At 38.1% G+C, this 23,598-nt stretch overlaps 1 protein-coding gene across 1 annotated transcript in view; it reads left to right on the top strand.

Annotated features, from left to right (window-relative positions):
• The window catches only part of pard3bb (par-3 family cell polarity regulator beta b), a 352,270-nt gene that overhangs the window by 1,425 nt on the left and 327,247 nt on the right, over positions 1-23,598 (top strand). Inside the window, exons 2-3 of the mRNA XM_072445192.1 lie at positions 450-655; positions 19,328-19,429. Of these exons, the coding sequence (XP_072301293.1) occupies positions 539-655; positions 19,328-19,429 (219 nt within the window). The 5' untranslated portion in view covers positions 450-538. The remainder of the gene's footprint in view (positions 1-449; positions 656-19,327; positions 19,430-23,598) is intronic.

Below are 23,598 nucleotides of genomic sequence, written 5' to 3'. Positions count from 1 at the left end.
TTTTTTTTTTTTTAACAATTAAAGTGCCTATGACAGGTTGGAATACTCATTGAACGAAAATGCAGTTAAAATAAATAAATATATTTAAAATGGAGCACATTTTTTAGGTTTATATTTCACTTTATGTTTGTAATTGATGACATCACACTAGGAAATTACCCAGCAAACACTGGGAAAAAACTCATCTCATGTCACATTTTTTTAATTTGACAAATAAAAATATGTGAGAGAGACTTTATTTTGTTGAATTAATGTTTAGAGAGTCCAAAAAGTTGTAAATTGCATAAACTTTGACTGGAATGAGTCACTGTCACTGCTCAATTGTTGTAAAACTATAATTTATATGTACAACAGGTATAAAGCCACCAAATAAAGTCAAATTAGAAAATCATAAAAACCTGTCATGGGCACTTCAAAGACTCATTACTATTGTCTTTTCCCTTCCTCAGCATCTTCATCGGGACCTCTACATCTTGGATACACCGGTTTCACTTTCACACGGCTGACCTGAGGGTCGGATGAAGCTCGACGCGTCACGATGAAGGTGACCGTGAGTTTTGGGCAGACGGGGATCGTGGTCCCCTGTAAAGACGGCTGGACCGTGAGGGAACTCATTCAACAAGCAACACAGAGATACAAGAAACTACTCGAACAGGTAAGACCACGAGACGCCTATGATGGACGTCAGGCCGAACATGCAAAAGGCTGAGCACACACGACATTTAAACATGAACAACATGCTCGTCTCCATGGTTATTGTTTTGCCTTGAATGTTCAACAGTATGGCATTAACCCATTTTAGTTACGGCTGTTTTATTTCTAAAATGGTGCCTTGACAGACGTATCCAACTCGTTACTGTAACTCGGCCTGATGGCGTCATCTTGTCTCCTTGGAGATTGGTATGTTTACAGTGCTCTCCCCAGGATTTTTTTAAGGGATGGTAAATATGCATTTCCCTCCAAGGGTGGTTTAATGTACCTTCATTATTTCCGAAGGTACATGCACCATAAACATACTATTACATGGTGTATAAGCCTAAACATACTATTACATGGTGTATAAGTCTAAACATACTATTACATGGTGTATAAGCCACATACTATTACATGGTGTATAAGCCACATACTATTACATGGTGTATAAGCCTAAACATACTATTACATGGTGTATAAGTCCAAACACACTATTACATGGTGTATAAGTAAACATACTATTACATGGTGTATAAGTCTAAACATACTATTACATGATGTATAAGCCTAAACACACTATTACATGGTGTATAAGTCTAAACATACTATTACATGGTGTATAAGTCTAAACATACTATTACATGGTGTATAAGTCTAAACATACTATTACATGGTGTATAAGTCTAAACATACTATTACATGGTGTATAAGTCTAAACATACTATTACATGGTGTATAAGCCAAAATATACTATTACATGGTGTATAAGCCTGAACATACTATTACATGGTGTATAAGTCTAAACATACTATTACATGGTGTATAAGTCTAAACATACTATTACATAATGTATAAGTCTAAACATACTATTACATAATGTATAGATCTAAACATACTATTACATGGTGTATAAGCCAAAATATACTATTACATGGTGTGTAAGCCACATACTATTACATGGTGTATAAGTCTAAATATACTATTACATGGTGTATAAGTCTAAACATACTATTACATGGTGTATAAGCCTAAACATACTATTACATGGTGTATAAGTCTAAATATACTATTACATGGTGTATAAGTCTAAATATACTATTACATGGTGTACAAGTCTAAACATACTATTACATGGTGTATAAGCCTAAACATACTATTACATGGTGTATAAGTCTAAATATACTATTACATGGTGTATAAGTCTAAACATACTATTACATGGTGTATAAGTCTAAATATACTATTACATGGTGTATAAGTCTAAACATACTATTACATGGTGTATAAGCCTAAACATACTATTACATGGTGTATAAGTCTAAATATACTATTACATGGTGTATAAGTCTAAATATACTATTACATGGTGTACAAGTCTAAACATACTATTACATGGTGTACAAGTCTAAACATACTATTACATGGTGTATAAGCCTAAATATACTATTACATGGTGTATAAGTCTAAATATACTATTACATGGTGTATAAGTCTAAATATACTATTACATGGTGTATAAGCCTAAACATACTATTACATGGTGTATAAGTCTAAACATACTATTACATGGTGTATAAGCCTAAATATACTATTACATGGTGTATAAGTCTAAATATACTATTACATGGTGTATAAGTCTAAACATACTATTACATGGTGTATAAGTCTAAACATACTATTACATGGTGTATAAGTCTAAATATACTATTACATGGTGTATAAGTCTAAACATACTATTACATGGTGTATAAGTCTAAATATACTATTACATGGTGTATAAGTCTAAACATACTATTACATGGTGTATAAGCCTAAACATACTATTACATGGTGTATAAGTCTAAACATACTATTACATGGTGTATAAGCCTAAACATACTATTACATGGTGTATAAGTCTAAATATACTATTACATGGTGTATAAGTCTAAACATACTATTACATGGTGTATAAGCCTAAACATACTATTACATGGTGTATAAGTCTAAACATACTATTACATGGTGTATAAGCCTAAACATACTATTACATGGTGTATAAGTCTAAATATACTATTACATGGTGTATAAGTCTAAATATACTATTACATGGTGTACAAGTCTAAACATACTATTACATGGTGTATAAGTCCAAACATACTATTACATGGTGTATAAGCCTAAACATACTATTACATGGTGTATAAGTCTAAACATACTATTACATGGTGTATAGACCTAAACATACTATTACATGGTGTATAAGTCTAAACATACTATTACATGGTGTATAAGCCACATACTATTACATGGTGTATAAGTCCAAACATACTATTACATGGTGTATAGGCCACATACTATTACATGGTGTATAAGTCCAAACATACTATTACATGGTGTATAAGTCTAAACATACTATTACATGGTGTATAAGTCTAAATATACTATTACATGGTGTATAAGTCTAAACATACTATTACATGGTGTATAAGTCTAAACATACTATTACATGGTGTATAAGTCTAAATATACTATTACATGGTGTATAAGTCTAAACATACTATTACATGGTGTATAGGCCACATACTATTACATGGTGTATAAGTCCAAACATACTATTACATGGTGTATAAGCCTGAACATACTATTACATGGTGTATAAGCCTAAACATACTATTACATGGTGTATAAGCCTAAACATACTATTACATGGTGTATAAGCCTAAACATACTATTACATGGTGTATAAGTCCAAACATACTATTACATGGTGTATAAGTCTAAACATACTATTACATGGTGTATAAGCCTAAACATACTATTACATGGTGTATAAGCCTAAACATACTATTACATGGTGTATAAGTCTAAATATACTATTACATGGTGTATAAGCCTAAATATACTATTACATGGTGTATAAGTCTAAATATACTATTACATGGTGTATAAGTCTAAATATACTATTACATGGTGTATAAGCCTAAACATACTATTACATGGTGTATAAGCCTAAACATACTATTACATGGTGTATAAGTCTAAATATACTATTACATGGTGTATAAGCCTAAATATACTATTACATGGTGTATAAGTCTAAATATACTATTACATGGTGTATAAGTCTAAATATACTATTACATGGTGTATAAGCCTAAACATACCATTACATGGTGTATAAGCCTAAACATACTATTACATGGTGTATAAGTCTAAATATACTATTACATGGTGTATAAGTCTAAATATACTATTACATAGTGTATAAGCCTAAACATACTATTAGGCAAGGCAAGGCAAGGCAAGTTTATTTGTAGAGCACATTTCATACACAAGGCAATTTCAAAGTGCTTCACAGCAGGAAAAATGCATTCAAATCACAAAGAAATTACAGAAACAGAAATACAATAAAATTAACTAAAATACTATTACATGGTGTATAAGTCTAAATATACTATTACATGGTGTATAAGTCTAAACATACTATTACATGGTGTATAAGTCTAAACATACTATTACATGGTGTATAAGTCTAAACATACTATTACATGGTGTATAAGTCTAAACATACTATTACATGGTGTATAAGCCTAAACATACTATTACATGGTGTATAAGTCTAAACATACTATTACATGGTGTATAAGTCTAAACATACTATTACATGGTGTATAAGTCTAAACATACTATTACATGGTGTATAAGTCTAAACATACTATTACATGGTGTATAAGTCTAAACATACTATTACATGGTGTATAAGTCTAAACATACTATTACATGGTGTATAAGTCTAAACATACTATTACATGGTGTATAAGTCTAAACATACTATTACATGGTGTATAAGTCTAAACATACTATTACATGGTGTATAAGTCTAAACATACTATTACATGGTGTATAAGTCTAAACATACTATTACATGGTGTATAAGCCTAAACATACTATTACATGGTGTATAAGTCTAAACATACTATTACATGGTGTATAAGTCTAAACATACTATTACATGGTGTATAAGTCTAAACATACTATTACATGGTGTATAAGTCTAAACATACTATTACATGGTGTATAAGCCTAAACATACTATTACATGGTGTATAAGTCTAAACATACTATTACATGGTGTATAGACCTATTCAACATCAAGACATTTGAATTTTGGCTTTGCAAAACTTAATAGAATCATGGAAATGATAAATAAACAAAGACATAGTGATTTAAATGTATTACCAGTGAACACTATCATAAATACACAATTGTATTAACAATTTTTGTATGTAATGAAAATGTGTAGAGTTTTAGCTCATGGGTGAAGGCAGTATTATAATGCTGAAATCATCTAGACACATCAACTCTTCTTGGCCTTTTAAATCATTGGACACAGGCCTCATAATCAGGATCATAGAAGATCAGAGTCAGATACTTTAGGGCTGAGCAGAATTTAAATGTATTTACTCCAAGAGGAGATCTTGAGGATTACATTTTTTTTATATATATATCGTTGTTTTGGGCCTTTTCCGGGTAGTGCGTAGCACGTCACTAGAGTGTAATCTCTAATTGGTTGCTGTGCCGTGTCTGCCGGAAAAATGTTTGCAGAGGAAGGCACGGTCGCGCGGACGCTCACCGCGGTGACACTTGCGCCGGGTTTTGGCGGGGGGCCATCCCTGAATGAACATAGCGAGACCCCTGGTTTAATACCAAACCGTGGAACATTCCAGACAAATTACTGTTTTTCCGGACTATAAATCGCACCAGCCAAATAATGCATCATGATTGTTTTGCGTTAACTTGCCTGTCACGCTCGAGGACGTGAACAAAAGCCGCTAAGAAACGCTCTACTTTTGTCTCATTGACCCCGGAGCCTTCACTTAAGCTGTAGAAAAGAAGAAAAAAAAATCTCACACGCCGCATAATGGCATTGCGACGACCTCCCAAAAGTGACTGATCGCAAAGAATATCTCTTTCCTTTTATTACATTCGAGGATCTTCCCCCCCCCGTAGCCCTGAAAGAATCGTCATTCCGATATCATGAAAGGACCACACGAGTTCTCAAAGTCGGGGGAAATTAGACGGGAGACGCGGAGGTCCGGCGCTCCGTAATTGCCGCATGAAAAATTAAAAGCGTATCTTGATTTGAATTGTGCCGGCCCAGACAGCGGCCCGTTCCTATTGTAAGCGCGGCGTATGGAAATGAGTGCCTTTGGTGGCATTCCTTTTTCATGAGCGCTGTTGATTCCCGGCGCCACAGCCTCGTGACCTCCATCAAAAGAGCGAATCTACTCGGCGACTGACTCCGTATTGGATCCATTATTCAAAGAGCACACCGGACGGACGGACGGGGGGGGCTCAGCTGCGATGGAAGCAGACTCGTGGCACTATAGTGTTGTTTACAAAGACAAAAGAAGCAATAGATGCACTTAAGTACCCGCCTCCACCTCTGGCCGATCTGCTTTGGCTTTCATCCGCCCGTATATAGCGCTGCTCGAGGCCACCGGACACTTGTTTATCGTGCGTTTTTATCTCTCCTATGCTTTCGACGCGGGCCAGCAAGAACGGAACTTACATGTAGAAGGCAGTACATCTTCAGTACTGGTTAGTGTTTGCTCAAAGACTCTTATTTTGTCCGTAATTTATTTCGTCTTGCCTTGTACCATTAAAAGGTCTGGCTGATATTATCGAAATTGGCTGTATCTTAAAGGATCGGTATAAAGCCACGCTCAAAAATGGCAACAAACAGGAATTATATTGCAATACCGCCATGGCCCACCTCCATCTGTACTTTGTTTTGAATGAAAATTAGTTTTTTCATTCATAATTTTGTGTATTCAGTCGACATAGTCTTTGTTTGTCTCTTTATACGTTTTATTTCACAGTATTTGACTACTACATTAAGGCATGAACATATTGGTTTAATATAAATGAAATTATTGTGTCAAACATATCGAAATAATATTGATATCTCAGTGCTTAACAGCCATATCGCGATTATTTCCAATACCATGCAGTCTTAGTTGTTGGCCAAGACACTTTTATCCATTGTGACCAAAGTCACAATGGGATTACGTCATAAGGCGCTGGTACAGCTGGCAGCCCGGTGTAAACGCTCTTTCTTCTTTCTCACACTTATTGTGCTTTATCTCCTATATTTTGTAAATATAGTTAGTATATTTTTTCTATTTTTCTGTACGATAGGGACACGCGCTGGAATAGTTTTTTAATTCAACTGTTTTTGACTTTTTTCAGCTGGATTTGAGCGTTTTTTGTTGCGTTCGTTGTGTTGTTGTGACGTGAGCTAGCTCCGAGCGAGCCCACCAGCCCCCCCCCCCCGCGCCCTCCGGCCGCGCTAAAGTACGGCGTGTCGTCGGTACACGTTTATATACACGTTTATATGAAAGAGGAACTTCACGAACGATCGGGACACGCACTGGAATCGCTTTAAATTAACTTGTTTTGACTTTGTTCGGCTGGATTGAGTGTTTTCGTCGTGTCGTGGCGATGTGTCTTGGCTCTGAGTCCCCCGGCTCCGGCCCCGCCCCCCGGCTCCGGCCCCGCCCCCCGGCTCCGGCCCCGCCCCCCGGCTCCGGCCCCGCCCCCCGGCTCCGGCCCCGCCCCCCGGCCGGCGCCGTACCGCGTTTCCACAAAGGAGGAACTCATGAAACTGCGGAGAACAGTCGTCTTACCCGGAGATCGTCACGTTATCCCGGCGCAATACTGACCTAACCTAATACTGATGTGCAATTCTGTCATATGTGCAATTGCTGTTGGAATTCATGTGCAATTACTGTGAAATTCATGTGCAATCTATGTGCTGTCGTGACACATATTCATGTGCAATTACTGTCGGGATCACATGCAATGGTATTTATTTATGTATTTATTTGTCTATGGGAGTTTTTATTTATTTATAGGAGATCTTCTACTGAAAGTGTTTTTCAGACTTCCTATAAGTGATCTGTTCTTCTGTATCTACCTCTGTATCTACCTGCGTTGCACCAATGAAATTTCCCCATGTGGGACAATAAAGGAATATCTTATCTTATCTTAAATGAATTTGCTCAGAAGATAAAGCCGAGGAAAAGTTCGGTGGTTCGGCGGATTTAGGTTGAACAACGGTAAACGCATGCGTCAGTCTGCCCCAGGGCGTCTGCGGCTACTGGGTTGACTTTAACGGTGTGTAAATAGTTGACGCTGAACTGTAAAATTGACATCGACCTGCTCTGTTCCTAAATTTTTACCTTGTTTTTGCTCGTATTTACCCTCGCCACTTCTTCCTCTTTGAAAACTTCCTCAATACCTTTTTAACTTCCCCTTCATGAGCTCGACCACTTCCTTGTTATTTATAAGAAATGCACTGTTTACCTATAGGAATTGTATTGGCACACTGGCTGCACAGCTGGCGGCACACGGCCATAATCTAGATTTCTGCGACTTTAACAAATGACTTGAGATGCCACACATTTTTGTCTTATCTGCATACCTCTACTCGGAGTTAGATGGTTTTGTAGATTTGATTTTTTATATGTAAATGTTTTTATTTTTTGGATTTATATTAAAGAACGAGTAGATTTTTTATATTTAAATACTTCTATTTTTTTATATTAAAGAACAAGTACTTTAAAAAACATTTTTAAAATGTTTTTATCTTTTATATATTAAAAACAAGTAGATTTTATTTTCTAATTGCGTCACATAGGCAAAAATACAACCATATGATTTGTCTTTAAACATTTAGGTTTGTGGTGCATTCATTTCTTACAATTTGTGAATTGAGTGAAAAAGTCAGAAGTAATAAAGCTGAATTTATTAATATTTTTGTGTATGTTTAATTGGGATATATCATTACTTTTTTTCACGACTACATTTTTCTAATTTTAGTAATATTAATATCACACTCTCCTTCCATCAACTCTCATCACTTGACTTCCAACTACGGTAGTTTGTGTGTTTTGTAAGTGTCCAAAATAGTTGATGATTCTTGTCTTGAACGAGCTCCACAGTTCATGTGTGGTTTCCGTGTTGTGGTGGGAACTGATAGAGTTAATGATCTTTGAACCAAGGTCCTTGTGTTTCCACTGTAGAGTCATTTAGTCGTACCAAATACCTTCTCGTCTACTCACTGCATTTTCCCAGGATGTCACTACTGGAGGTGGCGAAAAAAGGGAAAAAAAAAGATTCTTAAAAGGAATGTGATTCTTAAGTCTCAAATCGATTTTAAATGACGTCAGTTAGAGGTGCACCGATGTAGAAATCTTGGACCGACACCGATAATGATGTTATGGGGAAAGCTTTGGCCGATACCGATATTGAGCCGATATGTTCTAAATGTTATTATGGTTATTTTACTAGCTAAACACATTTTTTGTCTAAAATAAGGATAAAAAACATTTTGAAAAAGGTTTGATATGGCATGTGTAGCACTGTGTTTACATATAAGCAGGATATGGGCTGTAATATGATGATTCTTCATTAGATTAAAATAAGCATTCACACTTTTCCATTGTGTGAATTTCCTGATTATTTCTCTGACTTAAGTGTTTCTCTGAACTTCTTTGTCATTGCATTAGATTCATTCTAAAATACTGATAATTGTTCACTTGGACAAATAGGCCAAAATAAGTTTAATCACTGTAATATGACAATACTATTTCTTAAGCCGCACAAAAATTGCTTCAGAATTTAATTTAAAGTGAATTACCATGAACTTAAAGATTCACACCCCTAGTCTCCACTGTATATTGTACTGTAAAGAAGTCTTGACGTACAGATGTATACCTGGTTCTTCATAGCTAATATATCTGCAAATATTCTGCGAAGGTTGAAAAATGATCATGTTTCCTTCTAAACTAGTCCTTCACTCAGACAGTCATGGGTGAAATTGCCCCAAATTCTACAACGCACCGTATGTGTGTCATAGAGCTATTTACAAAGTTTTTCGCTGATACATTTTTCTTCTCGTTCCCTCGGTCGACACTCGGGTTGATCACAGCTCGGTGCTCCGTGGTGAAACTCCCCGGCGCGTCCGCCCGCGGCCTCCCCGTGCGCGCGGCTGCTCCTCTCTGCGCTATTGATGAGGTCCCTGACTGTTTAAACGCTTTGTTTCCTGGCTGCGCGTGAATGAAACGCCTTGTTAAGCGCACGCACCGCGCTCTCCACCGTCACGGCCTCCCCCTCCCGTTTTCCCTCCCGCTCCCGTTGTTTTCCTTTCACTCCCGTCATCTTCTCCTCCTACGTCTTTGTCAGCACTTCCCAAAAATCACACACTTGCCTAGAAAATTCACTTGGCACAACCCGAGTACGGACGCGGTCGTAACGAAATATGTAGCTTGAGGCCTTGTAGGCTGTTTGGAGCGTGGTCTCGTGAGTCTCGGAGAATTTGTTAGAAAAATAAATCTACCATATTTTTCGGACTATAAGTCGCACCAGCCAAAAATGCATAATAAAGAAGAAAAACACATTTATAAGTTGCACTGAAGTGTGAAAATAACAAATAATATCACATATAAGTCGCTCTGGAGTATAAGTCTCACCCCGGCCAAAACTATGAAAAAAGTCCGGAAAATACGGTATATATTTAATCAAAGAGTTTCATAGCATTATATTCATACTTTTTAGAGAAACCTTCCATTGAGGTGTATTTTTCAGATTGCTTATTTGCCTTGCATTCTTATTATTAATATCGTTCATGTAAAATCCCCTAGTTAAAGGTGCGTCTCATGAGTCATTGCAGTCTGAAGTGGGTCGATACAGAAATCCAATATACCGGTATATGTAATGTAATTCTCAAATATAACTTTGAACTATAGGCCACTTTATCATAAGTTCTAAAGGTAAGTGACTCTGCTGCTAATTTGCAACGATTAGACTAAGGGACCTTCACATTGCCTTCACAAGTCTATAAATAGAAAGAGCACTCAAAAAGTTCCAAATTTAACAGCCTTGATGTTAAGTTCAGTGAAATATGTTTTCTTTTTTCTTTTCTCAGTCACAGAGAACGTTACTTCTTCTTCCATTATTGTACTTCCCACGTATCTTTGTTATCTTTGTCTCGTCTTCCCCTTTTGTTGTTTGACATTTAAAACTATTCACGGTTCATTTTGTTCCTCCTCGTTGGTTACACTTTACAGCCTCAATGATTTCTGTGCAATAGAGCTGTGCAAGCCTGATTCAGCACTTTTCTAAACCTGCATTTACCAAGAAGCTTAAACTAGGACTGAATGAGGACTAGAGGACTATAACTGACTTAATCAGGACTGACTGACCGACCAGGACTGACCGACCAGGACTGACCGACCAGGACCAAGACCCGGACCAAGACCCGGACCGAGACCCGGACCGAGACCCGGACCGAGACCAGGACCAGGACATGGACCAAGACATGGACCAAGACATGGACCATGACCAGGGCTCGAACCAGGGCTCGAACCAGGGCTCGAACCAGGGCTCGAACCAGGGCTCGAACCAGGGCTCGAACCAGGGCTCGAACCAGGGCTCGAACCAGGACTCGAACCAGGACTCGAACCAGGACTCGAACCAGGACTCGAACCAGGACTCGAACCAGGACTCGAACCAGGACTTGAACCATGTCTTAAGTCCTATTTTTACTCTTTCAACTTTTTAAAAATGTCAATGAATCTTTAGTTATTTAAACCATAGAATCTGGTGCAGAGTTCCATATTTGGAAACCTTGAGAGCGCATTTCATAGCAACAACGGAGCCAATCAGGAGTGATGTTGTAGAAGGTACTTGCCCCTTCCCACTCATGCCTGGTATTCACAGGGCGGGCGCTTGGCAACGAGCCGTGTTGGCTGTCAATCAAACCCGTTGCTGACCTGAGCTGGAGCGGACCTCGGCAAAAGGCACCTGATGGGTCATTATTATTGCCCTTATCTCGATTTATAAAGACAATTGTAAAATAAAAACACCAGGATTAGACTCGCTTCATTTGCAACACGGCGGCTAGTATACTACCTCTGCCTATGTACAGTCAAGGAAGTTTTAACCATTTTTCAGATATAATTAATTCTATTTTTTCACCTGTTTTGCACAGTATGCTCTGTTTTTCACATCAGATAATGGTTTAACTGATTGTTTGAGCAGCTTTAAAAAATAAAAACCTGGCTGGTGTCACCAAAGTCACTAGTTGATCTACTGCTTTATTTTAATAATGGTCAACGGTGAGAGTACGGCCAGTTCTGATGTGTAATAGGTAGGACATTTGACTTGCTTTCACACCGAGGACCGGGGTTAGAACCTTGCCTGTAACATAGCCTTGACTGTCAGGTGTCATTACCCAGCATGCCCTGTTCTTCGCAGCCGACAGTTTAAAGAGAAACCATCTTGAAACCAACAGTGCAGAATCTTATGTGTAACATGTTCTCCGTGACACTCCCATGAATCCTTGAGTCGCTTCAAGTTCCGAATCTAGCACTTTGAGATTGTCAAGTACCATTGCATTGTACTTAGTTTTGTAGCCGCAACTATTTTGAGGATTATTACTCATGTTTGTGCGCCCCAGCGCCTTGGCTAATCCCTCGCGGGCCACGGCAATGATGTTTAAAATGTCACTTAAACAGCTTGCCTTTCTATCTCTCCACTCGTTCAAGCCATTTTTATCAGCTGTGTCCTACTTAGAAAGCTGGTATTACAACCGTTCATTGTGTTTCCCCCCATGCTGTTTTGACTGTCATGGGCGCTGTAAAGACCTACAGGCAGTAAACGCAGCATCATGTTGAAAAGAACGAGTTAGTATGGAGATTTGCGAGGGATTTACTGTGACTTAACATTGTATTGTTTGTTTTCTCAACCTTGATAAGTGCTTAATTATAAAAAAATATTCTGTCTTTTGGTGTTAGCTGAGTGGTAAAGCGTTCGTTTAGTAGAAGTCCGGTAGGTGTCTTAATGGTTGTAAAATAAATAGTAGTAGTTAAGATTTTTGTGGAATTGATTAAGTTGTAATGTGCGACTTGGGAAATTTGCAATACTTGAACCCGTATGGATTGTTTGTACGTCTTCCTTTACTGCCTTTATAGTGTTTTAATGTTTACTATAGTTTTCTTTATATCTACTTTTCCCTCGACTGCGGGTTATTTATAGGAGATTAGAAAGTTACATTTGATTAAAACTCTCTCAGTATCAGTATTATACTTGCCCTGGCCAACAATGTAACTTGTTCATAATGTTCTTACTGGTCAAATATAGATATCATATTAATAATAGAACAAAACTCTCGACCTCAGCGGATTGCCTCAGTTGAACACTTGCTGTTAAGTAGCTGAACATGACTTGCAGTGAATAGTTGAGTGTAATGAGAGAGGCAGGTTACTTGACCCACATTTGTTGTCTAGACTGTTTTTATCAGGTTTCCTTGCTTCAGAAAAATGTTTTACAACTAATACAAAGTGCTAGACTAGTTATGACTTTTGCCTCATGTCCTAACAGCGATATATGTTGCTATTTCTGTGCTATTTCTTACTCCTATTGACCTTTATGTCATTGTTAACATGTTTTCATTCATGTGTGTTTATCTCTTGTTAGTCTTATTTAAGGAAATCAAACCCCTAACGTCTGTCTACCTAAAGATGTTTATAGCACAAATTGTTATTACACAGAACAGTTTCAGAGTGAAATGGGGATGAGAGAGGGGAGGACATGCAGCAAATTGTTGAAGCTGGAATTGGAACTCCCGTTGTTGCGGCCAGCTGCACGTTGAGCCTGGCATATGTGCTGCCACCTTACCCATTCGACCACCAGGCAGCACTTCAATCAGTTTTTTAGAACATTTAAATGTTTGCTGTATGTAACTTTTCTGGTGGAGTGTTTTCCACCTGCTTGTCTCCATGGAGATGCCATTACTTTGCCTGGAATGTTGCGAAGCACTGCAGTAAACCGATGTTTTTCCTCCTGATTGTGTGTGTTTTTAATACATCAAAAAACATCCAAGTTCCGCTGTAGGACTCCAGCGACAAACAAAGAACTGGATGACGGGACCTGAGCCGACTGTCAAGGACTGAACTGAGATAACGCTTGTAAAATAGACAAAAATGACTTTTACCTTGAACTTAAACATGGACACATTTAACAGACATAGGGGCATTTTAACTTTTCACTCTCTGGACTCGTTTTGTTTGTTCTTTCCCTTTTGTTCATTCTCATAACATAAAATAAAAATGCATCTTCAGTCTAAGCGAGGTCGTCTACAAATCTGATCCGAACTTGGCTTAGTGGCACCTGTTTGAATCAGGAAATCAAAGAGGCCTATTTGTGAGCGGTTGCTAGAAAACCCGTGTCTTTGTTGCCAAAACAGAAATTGACAAATCACTTCCAACTGCTTTGTGGCTAAAGTCCACTGTTGCAAACCCTTTGATGCACGTCACAGCAGCATGTCCACATTCAAACGGCCGGTGTTTTCAATCCCCTGTGTGTGTGTGGCGTCAATAAAAAGCGGGCACGTTTTGCGGTTGTATTAGCGATGAGAAGAATGTTAGCGAGGCGTGGCTAAACTGTGACTGATAAAACATTTAAAAAAAACAAACAAAAACATCTTGGACTGTTGCCAGGCTCGGGCAATTAGCCTCCAGCGCGTAGGAGGGACGGGAGGGGACGCGTGCCACCTTTTCCTCTGCGCACAATACAGGCATGTGCACAATGAGCCCAATGCTTTTATGGGCCACTTGAAACGCAGCCATGATACGAGTCGACCTGCATTTGTGCGTAATAGAGACGCGTTAGTACCACTTGAAAGAGGACGTTTGATTTATCTGCACCTTTTTAAAATCGTTCTAGTTTTGTCGCACCAGCCAAAAAATGCATAATAGAGAAGAAAAAAAACATATATAAGTTGCACTGGAGGATGTGAAGTGAAAAAATAACAAATAATATCACATATAAGACACTCCGGAGTATATAAGTATAAATAAAAGTATAAGTTCCATCCCGGGCCAAACTATGAAAAAAGGTGCAACTTATTGTCCGGAAAATACGGTATATAATGTAATTCTCAAATATAACCTTGAACTATAGGCTACTTTATCATCAGTTCTAAAGGTATATTGTACACTGACTCTTCTGCTGATTAGACCATAAGAGACCGTGCTTTGGTGTCATGTTACATTGCAAATCAAATTAAATCTTGAGCTGGGGATTTCCACACAAAATTAGGGCGCGCCAATGACTTTGATTGTGACAGAAACCAGTCAACAAACAGGAAGTGTTTATTCTTGCATTGTCTAAAATTATATTCTTGACTAACAGCAAAAATAAACTTCCCTGTAAACCCGATTCCAAATGAACCATATTTTAAAACATGGAAGTGAATGAAACACTTTAGTAGTTAATTATTATCATTTATGAATCATATTTGTTTGTTATTCAGTCCTCTACAGCTGAATTTGTGATGATGTTCTACCAAGAAATCACAAAGTTTCCTGTCTGTGTAAAGGAAAGATACACACAATAAATATTGATCCCCCAAAAATATAGTTCCAGCTTTCATTTATTGAATGATTGACAGGAATGATTGATAGCTAGAGGCTAATGTATCTCCCAAAAAAGAGCAATGCAATTTGTAAATAAAGCTACTTACAGGGATCATACAAACACACTTTTTATAACTTAAAAAATGCTGTAGAATAAAAGGATCGAGTTGACTTAAAGAAACGGCACAATTCATGTATAAATAATTACCTCTGCATATTTGAGAACTGTTTCAAAAGAGGGAAAGTGCTTGTAATTTAAGAGGGTGTGATGTATTTAGAAAAGCAAATGTGAGAACAGACGTAAAGCAGCATTGTATTTCAGTTTTTGGGGTTAACGTATGGAATAAGTTGGACCAGAAGTTAAGACATTTTACCCATTTGTATAAGCGGAAAATTATCAAAACGTGTTGAAAATGAATGCCGAAAAGCGCAGGTAGATATGTTTATTTCTTCTAATCCATGGACATAGTGGATGTGTTTATGTGCTGTATTTAAGGTGTTAGCAGCTCTTTGCTTTATGCTAAGTGTACGGCCTTTGGGAAACGTCTGCATAAACCAAGAACTAAACTGAACTTGGTGTGCTTTTGTGGAAGGCAATTTGCTCATAAATACATAAAAGCGTCTTGTACGTTGTTATATTTTAAGGAGGGTTCAGAAGTGCTTTTCAGAGGTGTCCAATTTTGCGTGTGTCAAATGTCTAGATCTTAAGAGCGCGATAGCACTAATAGCGACAGTATCTTTCTTTTATATCAGCGGGAACAGTGCATTAAGCGCTAATCCCCTTCAGTCATCAACATGTTTACTGCTCTTATCTAAAGTCCTACATTATCTGAAAAGCGCCTCTAGGATGTTGAGTCGGCAGCGTTAAAGCTACAAGTCTGTCTCCGCGAGTTCATGTGACGTATATATAATGTTTATCTATACGATTAGATCAAAATGCGCTCAGTTTTTATCTACTGTTCCACAGCCTTCCTTCTCCTCGTCTTACAGGTTTAACTTGGCTTGTAAATGCTTCTAATTAAAGTAAGATCGGAAATTGTTTACCAGAAGGTTGCGTTGAGACTTTGATCATTTCTTTAAGCACGCCACAAACCAACAAATCAATCAATCAACAAAAAACGAGGCGGAAACGAACGTCGTATGTTCGATTTTTCGACCAGTGTCAGAACCGCTCACTCAAAGCGCCTGTAATAACTCAACATTCAGAAAAACTTGAAGAGAAATGCTAAATCCCGAGATAACGTGCTGAACTCCAACACTTTCACAGGTGTGGCTGAGGCAAAACTCTAAACAATGCATTCTTGTGGAGGACGCTTTCCCTATAATTTCGCGTCTCCATGTGGGAGTCTGAGCAGGAGTTGAATTGCATGTTCAGACTGTACAAGTAGAACAGGGAGTAATTGTTTAGAGGTTGGATTTGGCACTTATCGTCGGACCAGAATGGGCCAAACCGACTCTCAAGCTAAAATGAAAATCCCACGTTTTGTGTACACGTTGCGCTTGGGGAGGATAAACACTTTGCAGAACCTGACAAAGAAACAATGTGAATGCAATGTTTTAAAATCCCTCAAACTGATGACCTGGACTTCAGCTGTTCAGCGCTCACAATAGACTTGCATAATGACTTTTAGCTCCGCAGGGAAACGGAGAGGCTACGGGTAAAACAAACAAGCAGTAATGTTCTAGTCTTGTGTAACGCTTCGGAGAGACTTCATTCACATGTCACGGTATAGGCAAAATGCAATATCATCAAACCGATCTACTCTGCGGTATTGTCAATTTTTAATGCAGTATTTTCCGCACTATAAGGCGCACTTAAAAGCCTTTAATTTTCTCAAACTACAGTGCGCCTTATAATCCAGTAGATATGTGCCTTATATATGGATGAATTCTGTTTGTGCTTACTGACCTCAAAGCGATTTTGAGTGGTACACGTTTTGTTTTGCTTAATGCGCCTTATATATTCTGTATATATGAAAAAATGATCGAAAATGGACGATTTATTGACCGTGCGCCTTATTATCCAGTGCGACTTATAGTGCAGAAAATACGGTAGGTTTAATAGAACTTCTTTAAGCTCTCAAACTTGCCAAGTTATGCTAAGCAGTCATTTATCATTGCAATAAAAGGAGCTGCTAGCTTCTTGTTGCTGTACCTTTTGCTAAATTGGTTCATTGCATCAAAATCACCAGGAGAATCTTAATTTTTTAACAAAACTCCAGACAACTTTGATGAATGCATTTTGTGCTCCTCTCAAAAGGGACAGTTTTAGGAAGTTGACATTGCCATACAAACATGTGTAGCACTTACCTTTCTTTCGTTGGTGCCGCCATGTTTAAAAAAATAAACTTTTTTAGTGCTTCTGCCCAAACTACAATGCTGCTGCCCTGTGATTGGTCCTGGTTTTCCTGGTGATTCTCAAGAGTTTGCGAACTCTGAACCAGAATTTATCTCACCGGAGGAACACAGATAGTGACCAAAAGACGCCAACGAATAGAGACTTTAAAATGGTAAAAAGAAAGTCCATGCGTTTATCACCTGATGCCTTCTGGACAAGTATTGGAAGCAATTTTGGTTTGAGTTCGACATTTGTAATTTAGAGCTCTGGGACTCTTCTCTTAGTCAAACCTTACCTCAAAACACTGATTTAACAGCACATCCCTGGCCCGTTTGAGCCGCATTGCTCTCCAGGCTGTCGCTTGCATTGTGCATTCGGTGCGTGTTGGGGGAAGCTCGCATGTGCATCTTGTCTCCGGATGTTGTTGAACAAGCAGCTCTATGTAGTCAGCTGTCCGGAGCGGTGTGAGCGTCATTAATCACACGGGCAACGCGGCACAGCGAGCGGAAAACGGCCAGCCAGCGAGGCCAGAGGATGTAATCTTTACCCGGGATAAGACGGGGCCAACGCGGAGGAAGGGGAGGAGATGGGAAACAAGATTTAGGGGGGGAAGGTTAAGTGGTATTTAGACAGTGATGGGCTTAATGACTTTCAAGCATTCGTTTAAGTCATTTAGCTGTGAAAAGTAGCGAGCCAGTGTATGTTTGTACCACCAAGTAGCCCGAGTTGATAACGAAGTGGGTGATGTATCATAAACATGTATAATATTGTATGTTTGCACTGTACATGTGAATCAAAAACAAATATATTAACAACAAAAGCGACAAAAACAGTGACCTTAACAGAATTAACATGAAAACAGGTACACGTTTTCATGACATTTAAAGACGCGTGCAGTATAAACAAAAAGAAATTTGAAGCTGGAATTGGAATTTCCCCCCTTTCGTTTCACCTTTCCAACATTTAATTGTGGGCAGCGTTGTCAACTGGGCCCATGTCGTTAGTCTGGAACAAGCAGAATTTGAATATTATGGATATGCAAATAAATAGAAAACCTATTGTATAAGGGTTGCAAAAACAAACGCGTTTAATCTTAGTATTTCTTAGCTTTAGTGCTAATCCATTTATGTCGGTGTAATCCCTCATTCGTCCAGGCGTGTTCCATAGTAGAAAAAGCTTCAGTTGTAGTCATCTGGACTCAGTTTGAAAAAATAGACGTTTCGACTCTCATCCAAGAGTCATTGTCAATAAAAGAATTTAGATCGAGAACTCCGATACTAATCCATTTATGTTTGTACTTGAACCATGACATTTACAAGCCCATTGAGTTCTGATGGAGTGATGTAAACTTGTCTGAATACAATCATTGGGAGAATAGAAAAATAAATAAAAAATAATACTGTATTTTCAGGACTATTAGTCGCACCAGCCAAAAAATGCATAATAGAGAAGAAAAAACGTATATAAGTCACACTGGAGTATGAAATGAGGTTGCAAGTGTGAAAATAACAAATAATATCACATAAGTCGCTCCGTAGTGTAAGTATATAAGTATAAATATAAGTATAAGTCGCACCCCGACCAAAACGGTGCGACTTATAGTCCGGAAAAAAATTTAATTTTTTTGTCAGTGTGACCCACCTCTAGTTTAATCAGCAGGGCCTAGTTTTACAATTTTGTTTCCCTTCTTTCTAGAAAATGTTTCCAGTGCATTCGCAGGGTTTGAATTTGATAAATTGAAGATTATTCCTCGTGTGCAGGACATAACTCCGTTCACTTTTCACCAGTGGCATTATTTTATGTTACAATTGTCCTTGATGTGATGTTACAGGAGGGAGAGTTTCTGGTTCGGACTCACCATCTGGAATACTGCGATGGAGGGATTCTGGACCCCGACGACACGCTCAGCGACCTGGTGGAAGACAGAGACAAGGTAAGAAATGCCTGCACCAGTTTGCTGTGAAAGCGGAAATGAAAATGGACAAACAAATAAGTAGTATTTGTAGTAGGAAGTATTTTGGCTCTCATATTTCTACATTGTGTTAAACAGGATTACAGACCTACTTTTAGGGACGGACTATGTGTGGATTTTTTTATAATACTGATATATTTGTTTTTAAAAAACTCAAATATTTGGTGCAGAAATTAAAGACTAATGATTAAAAATGGAAATAGAAGTACAAAAAAAAAAGTAAAAATATGGTTAACACAATCATGCATCAAATAATACATACTATTTTATATTATTTTTATAATTTAAGTTATATTATTTGGCAATTTGTGACCTTGACTTAACAGCAGCAAGCCAAATGGTGGATATCTGCAAAGCTACTAAAAAAAAAATCCATATCGGCCCATCCCGTCCCATTTTGTATGAACAATTTTGAGTTTTTTCTTTTGCTTTTGGGCTTTGATCTTTTCAGTTGTGCGTCGGTTTTTTTCTTCTTTTTTACATTGGATGCCCTTCCTGCCCATCATTTGCGCAAAGACTCAAGTATGACTGGTCTATTCAAGAACGCACGGATAAATGTTAGTATTCCTTGCCCTACTTTAAAATCCACTACCTTTTTAATTCAGGTCCCCACAGTTTGAAGCGGCGTTTGTGAAATACAGTCGGTGTTTAAAGTGTGCGCGGACGCGAGTATTGAGCTGCAGTGGCCCATAAGCTTTTCCTCTTGGCCCGAATATCGCCTCCGCAGCAGAATTCAAAGGCAAAGGTTTTAAGATGCCTTTAGCAATAGACACTGTCATTAGCAATTCACTTTTCGGAGACTCGCAAACTCAATCTCCTCGTCCGCCCCGAAGCAATTTATCCCATTCTTCTCATATTACGACTTATATGTTCTATATGGATGCGATTAATAGCCTAAATTAAGCCTCTTCGTACAATTGTGGAATACCTCAAGTGAATTCCCAGTCTTTTTCAGCGGCTCTGAACATGAAAGCAGTGTCAACATGTTTTAATGAGCTCACTACGCTTTTTTTATTTATTTTATTTTGCCAGAGAAAGTTGAGAAAAGCTCCTGGCGCTAAAATGTAGTCTGCTGTGAGTTTCCTATGGTCCCACGCTCTCACTGTGTGTACCCTGAAGGAGGTATGAATACTTCAGGATTTGTTGGAACTAATTAAGAACAAAGTTGCAATAGTTGGCAATTTCCCACTGGGCTGTGGGAAGCTAAAGAAGGCAGATCGTTTGCTGTTTGACCTGCTTCAGCTAATGTCCATGGCAAAATTATACTTTTCTATTGAGTGTTTTGGAAAGATATCTTAAGTCTGAGTTACAGGATCAAAATTAATTCTAATTCAGTCATAATTAGCTGAATCTTTTTCAAACTAGAGGCATACACATTATTTTGGACAAATACCGCAACATCTCTGAGATGTAAAACAAGAAGATTACTTGAATTTAATTTGTTTACTCACCGTTAATTATTCTTATTACCGTATTTTCCGGACTATAAGTGGCTCCAGAGTATAAGTTGCAAAACCGGCCCAAAAATGCATTATAGAGAAGAAATAAACATAATATGTGGCGGCACTGGAGTATAAGTCGCATTTTTGGGAGAATGTATTTGATAAAATCCAAGACAAAGAACAGACATTTAATCTTGAAATAACAATTTAAAATAATAACAGATGAGAGAACATGGTGAATAGGTGTACGTATGCTAACGCTAACACCTTCAGCTACATGAGGCACAGACAGAACTGTGGTAAGTGTCTGGTATGTTAACGTAACATATGAACAGTTATTCAGATAACTATAGCATAAAGAACATGCTAACAAGTTTAGCAAAGCATCAGTTTTATCCCAAATCACTAAATCCATTGAATTCTTCTTCCTCTGTGTCACTTCTAAACAACTCCACAAACTCCAGAGGTAGAGGAAGTGCAGATTCTTCTTCTGCGTCTCTTATAGCCTAGAGCGCCCTCTTGTGGTTGTGAGTGTGAAAATAACGAATAATATCTCATATAAGACGCTCCGGAGTATAAGTCGCCCCCCGGCCAAACTATGAACTTATAGTCCGGAAAATACGGTACTAGTAAATTATTTAGATGATCTTGTTTTATCTTTTTCAAAGGACTTTTTGAATCTTATGTGCCGACTCCACCACCTGCAGACCACCACAGAAGCAGCTGTGACTCCGCCTTAGTCCGCTTCACAGGGTTGCGGAGCCAAATGAGCTCAAGAAGAGCATACGCAGGGTGTAGATTTTATGAATAAGTCCTCGTTTAAGACCAAATCACTATTTATTCTCAAGCAGGAGTGCCAGTCTTTCATGAGATTGCTTTTTAGCTCGCACTCAAAGCCACAAGCATAAGTAAACATTAAGCTGCTACATGAACAAGTGACGACTCCAATAAAAGTTTGAGTGTTTCAGGGACGCAAGGTGACAGTTAACAGCCTACGGAGTTCGAATATCAAAGCAACAATGCATAAAAAGGTTGTGACACAGCGCTGCGGAGTGGCAGTGGAATCGGCGTGTTCGTGCTTGATTCACAAACTATATGTGGTTCTACAAGTAATAATTTAATGGTTTTGTCCTTATATTTTTCCTATATTGACCTATTTCTTCCGGGATGATGCTTTAGTAGAACAAAAACAGACTTCATAGTAAGTTTGTAACATTTGAATCATGATTATCAGCAGTTCAGCCCTGCTCCTCTTTGACATGTGAGTGGCTCCAGAGTCCATACCCTGAGCTGTTGTTGTGTAATTAGCCGGCTCATGCTGCATTGGAGATGACACAGTGAGTTAAAGCCCGGGGCCATAATAGCAATCGGTATAGACCAGGCTCGTGATGGTCCCTGGATTCGTGTGCTGGACGGTGTATACAGATCAATGGACCGACACTGACACTGGCCTTTGACACGATGAGCCGAAAGTCGTGTAGTTTAGTTGTACAGCTGCGTGCGTCACCTCAAATAACCGAAATACAGATAAAACGAAAGCGGGGATACCCAACGTTATTCTTATAAGGGAGTGAATTTAGCTTTTTCTTGAGAGGATATTGTAAAAGCTTTATCTTTATCTAATAATAAAGTACCGTATTTTCCGGACTATAAGTCGCACCTTTTTTCATAGTTTTGGCTGGGGTAAGATATTCCTTTATTGTCCCACATGGGTACAACTTATACTTATATTTATACTTATATACTTAGACTCCGCAGCGACTTATATGTGATATTATTTGTTATTTTCACACTTGCAACCGCATTTCATTCTCCAGTGCGACTTATTTCTTCTCTATTATGTATTTTTTTACTTATAGCCCGGAAAATACGATATTTTGCACGTTCAGGCTGCACAGTTTATTACAGAAGCAGCCATTTGCAATATTGGCTAATAAATCACAATACAACCTACATTTTGTTTTCTAAATGAAAACGAAAGGCTGGTTTTATTTGTATTAAATTTTCTTTATTCTGTTTACGGTAAATTAATGTTCATTTAGTTAATTTTAGAGTTTATTAGGACATTAACGTATCTCTTTTAATCTAATTGGAAAAAAAGGAAGAAAATAAGAAGATATAATGGATGTAAACAGAAAAATAATTTCACACCAAACGCTGACTTGAGCTTGTTATAAACCGTTGTATTTCCAGTGAGGGCAACGTACACGTGGAGCTGTCAGACGTCAGCAAAACAAAGGTCCAAAACACTCCCATCGAGACAGAAATATCGTTTTATTTCCAGTGCATGAATCATCAGTCAAAACTCATGCGTGTGAATACTAACGGTCTGGCAAAGGTTTGTGAGATCTGGGAACTATATAGACTCCCGTGACGACAAGAACTAAATAAAGAGATAGAGGATTTGAGTCTTAACTGTGCTGCCCAATAATCTAAGCAGCAAACTATATCGGTTTTGTATTATTTATTATTTATTTCTTATTTCTTGACATATAAAACTAATGGCGAGACCCGGAGATAGCGGCCCGTTTTTCTGTCATCCTCGCCTTTTTCAAAAACCTAATCCCCGAGAAGTACACTCCAAACTCTCTCCACTGTGCTCATTTAAATACAGAGGTAAAATAAAAAGCGTCGTTGCCTTGTTTGTTTGAAAAATGAACCGGCGATCCAGAAATAAACTGGATTTTG

Source organism: Eucyclogobius newberryi, unplaced genomic scaffold, assembly GCF_026437365.1.
Source record: "Eucyclogobius newberryi isolate DKJ021-1_F unplaced genomic scaffold, fEucNew1.0.hap1 SCAF_14, whole genome shotgun sequence".
Taxonomy (NCBI): domain Eukaryota; kingdom Metazoa; phylum Chordata; class Actinopteri; order Gobiiformes; family Gobiidae; genus Eucyclogobius; species Eucyclogobius newberryi.
This window is presented reverse-complemented; position numbering and strand designations above follow the sequence as displayed.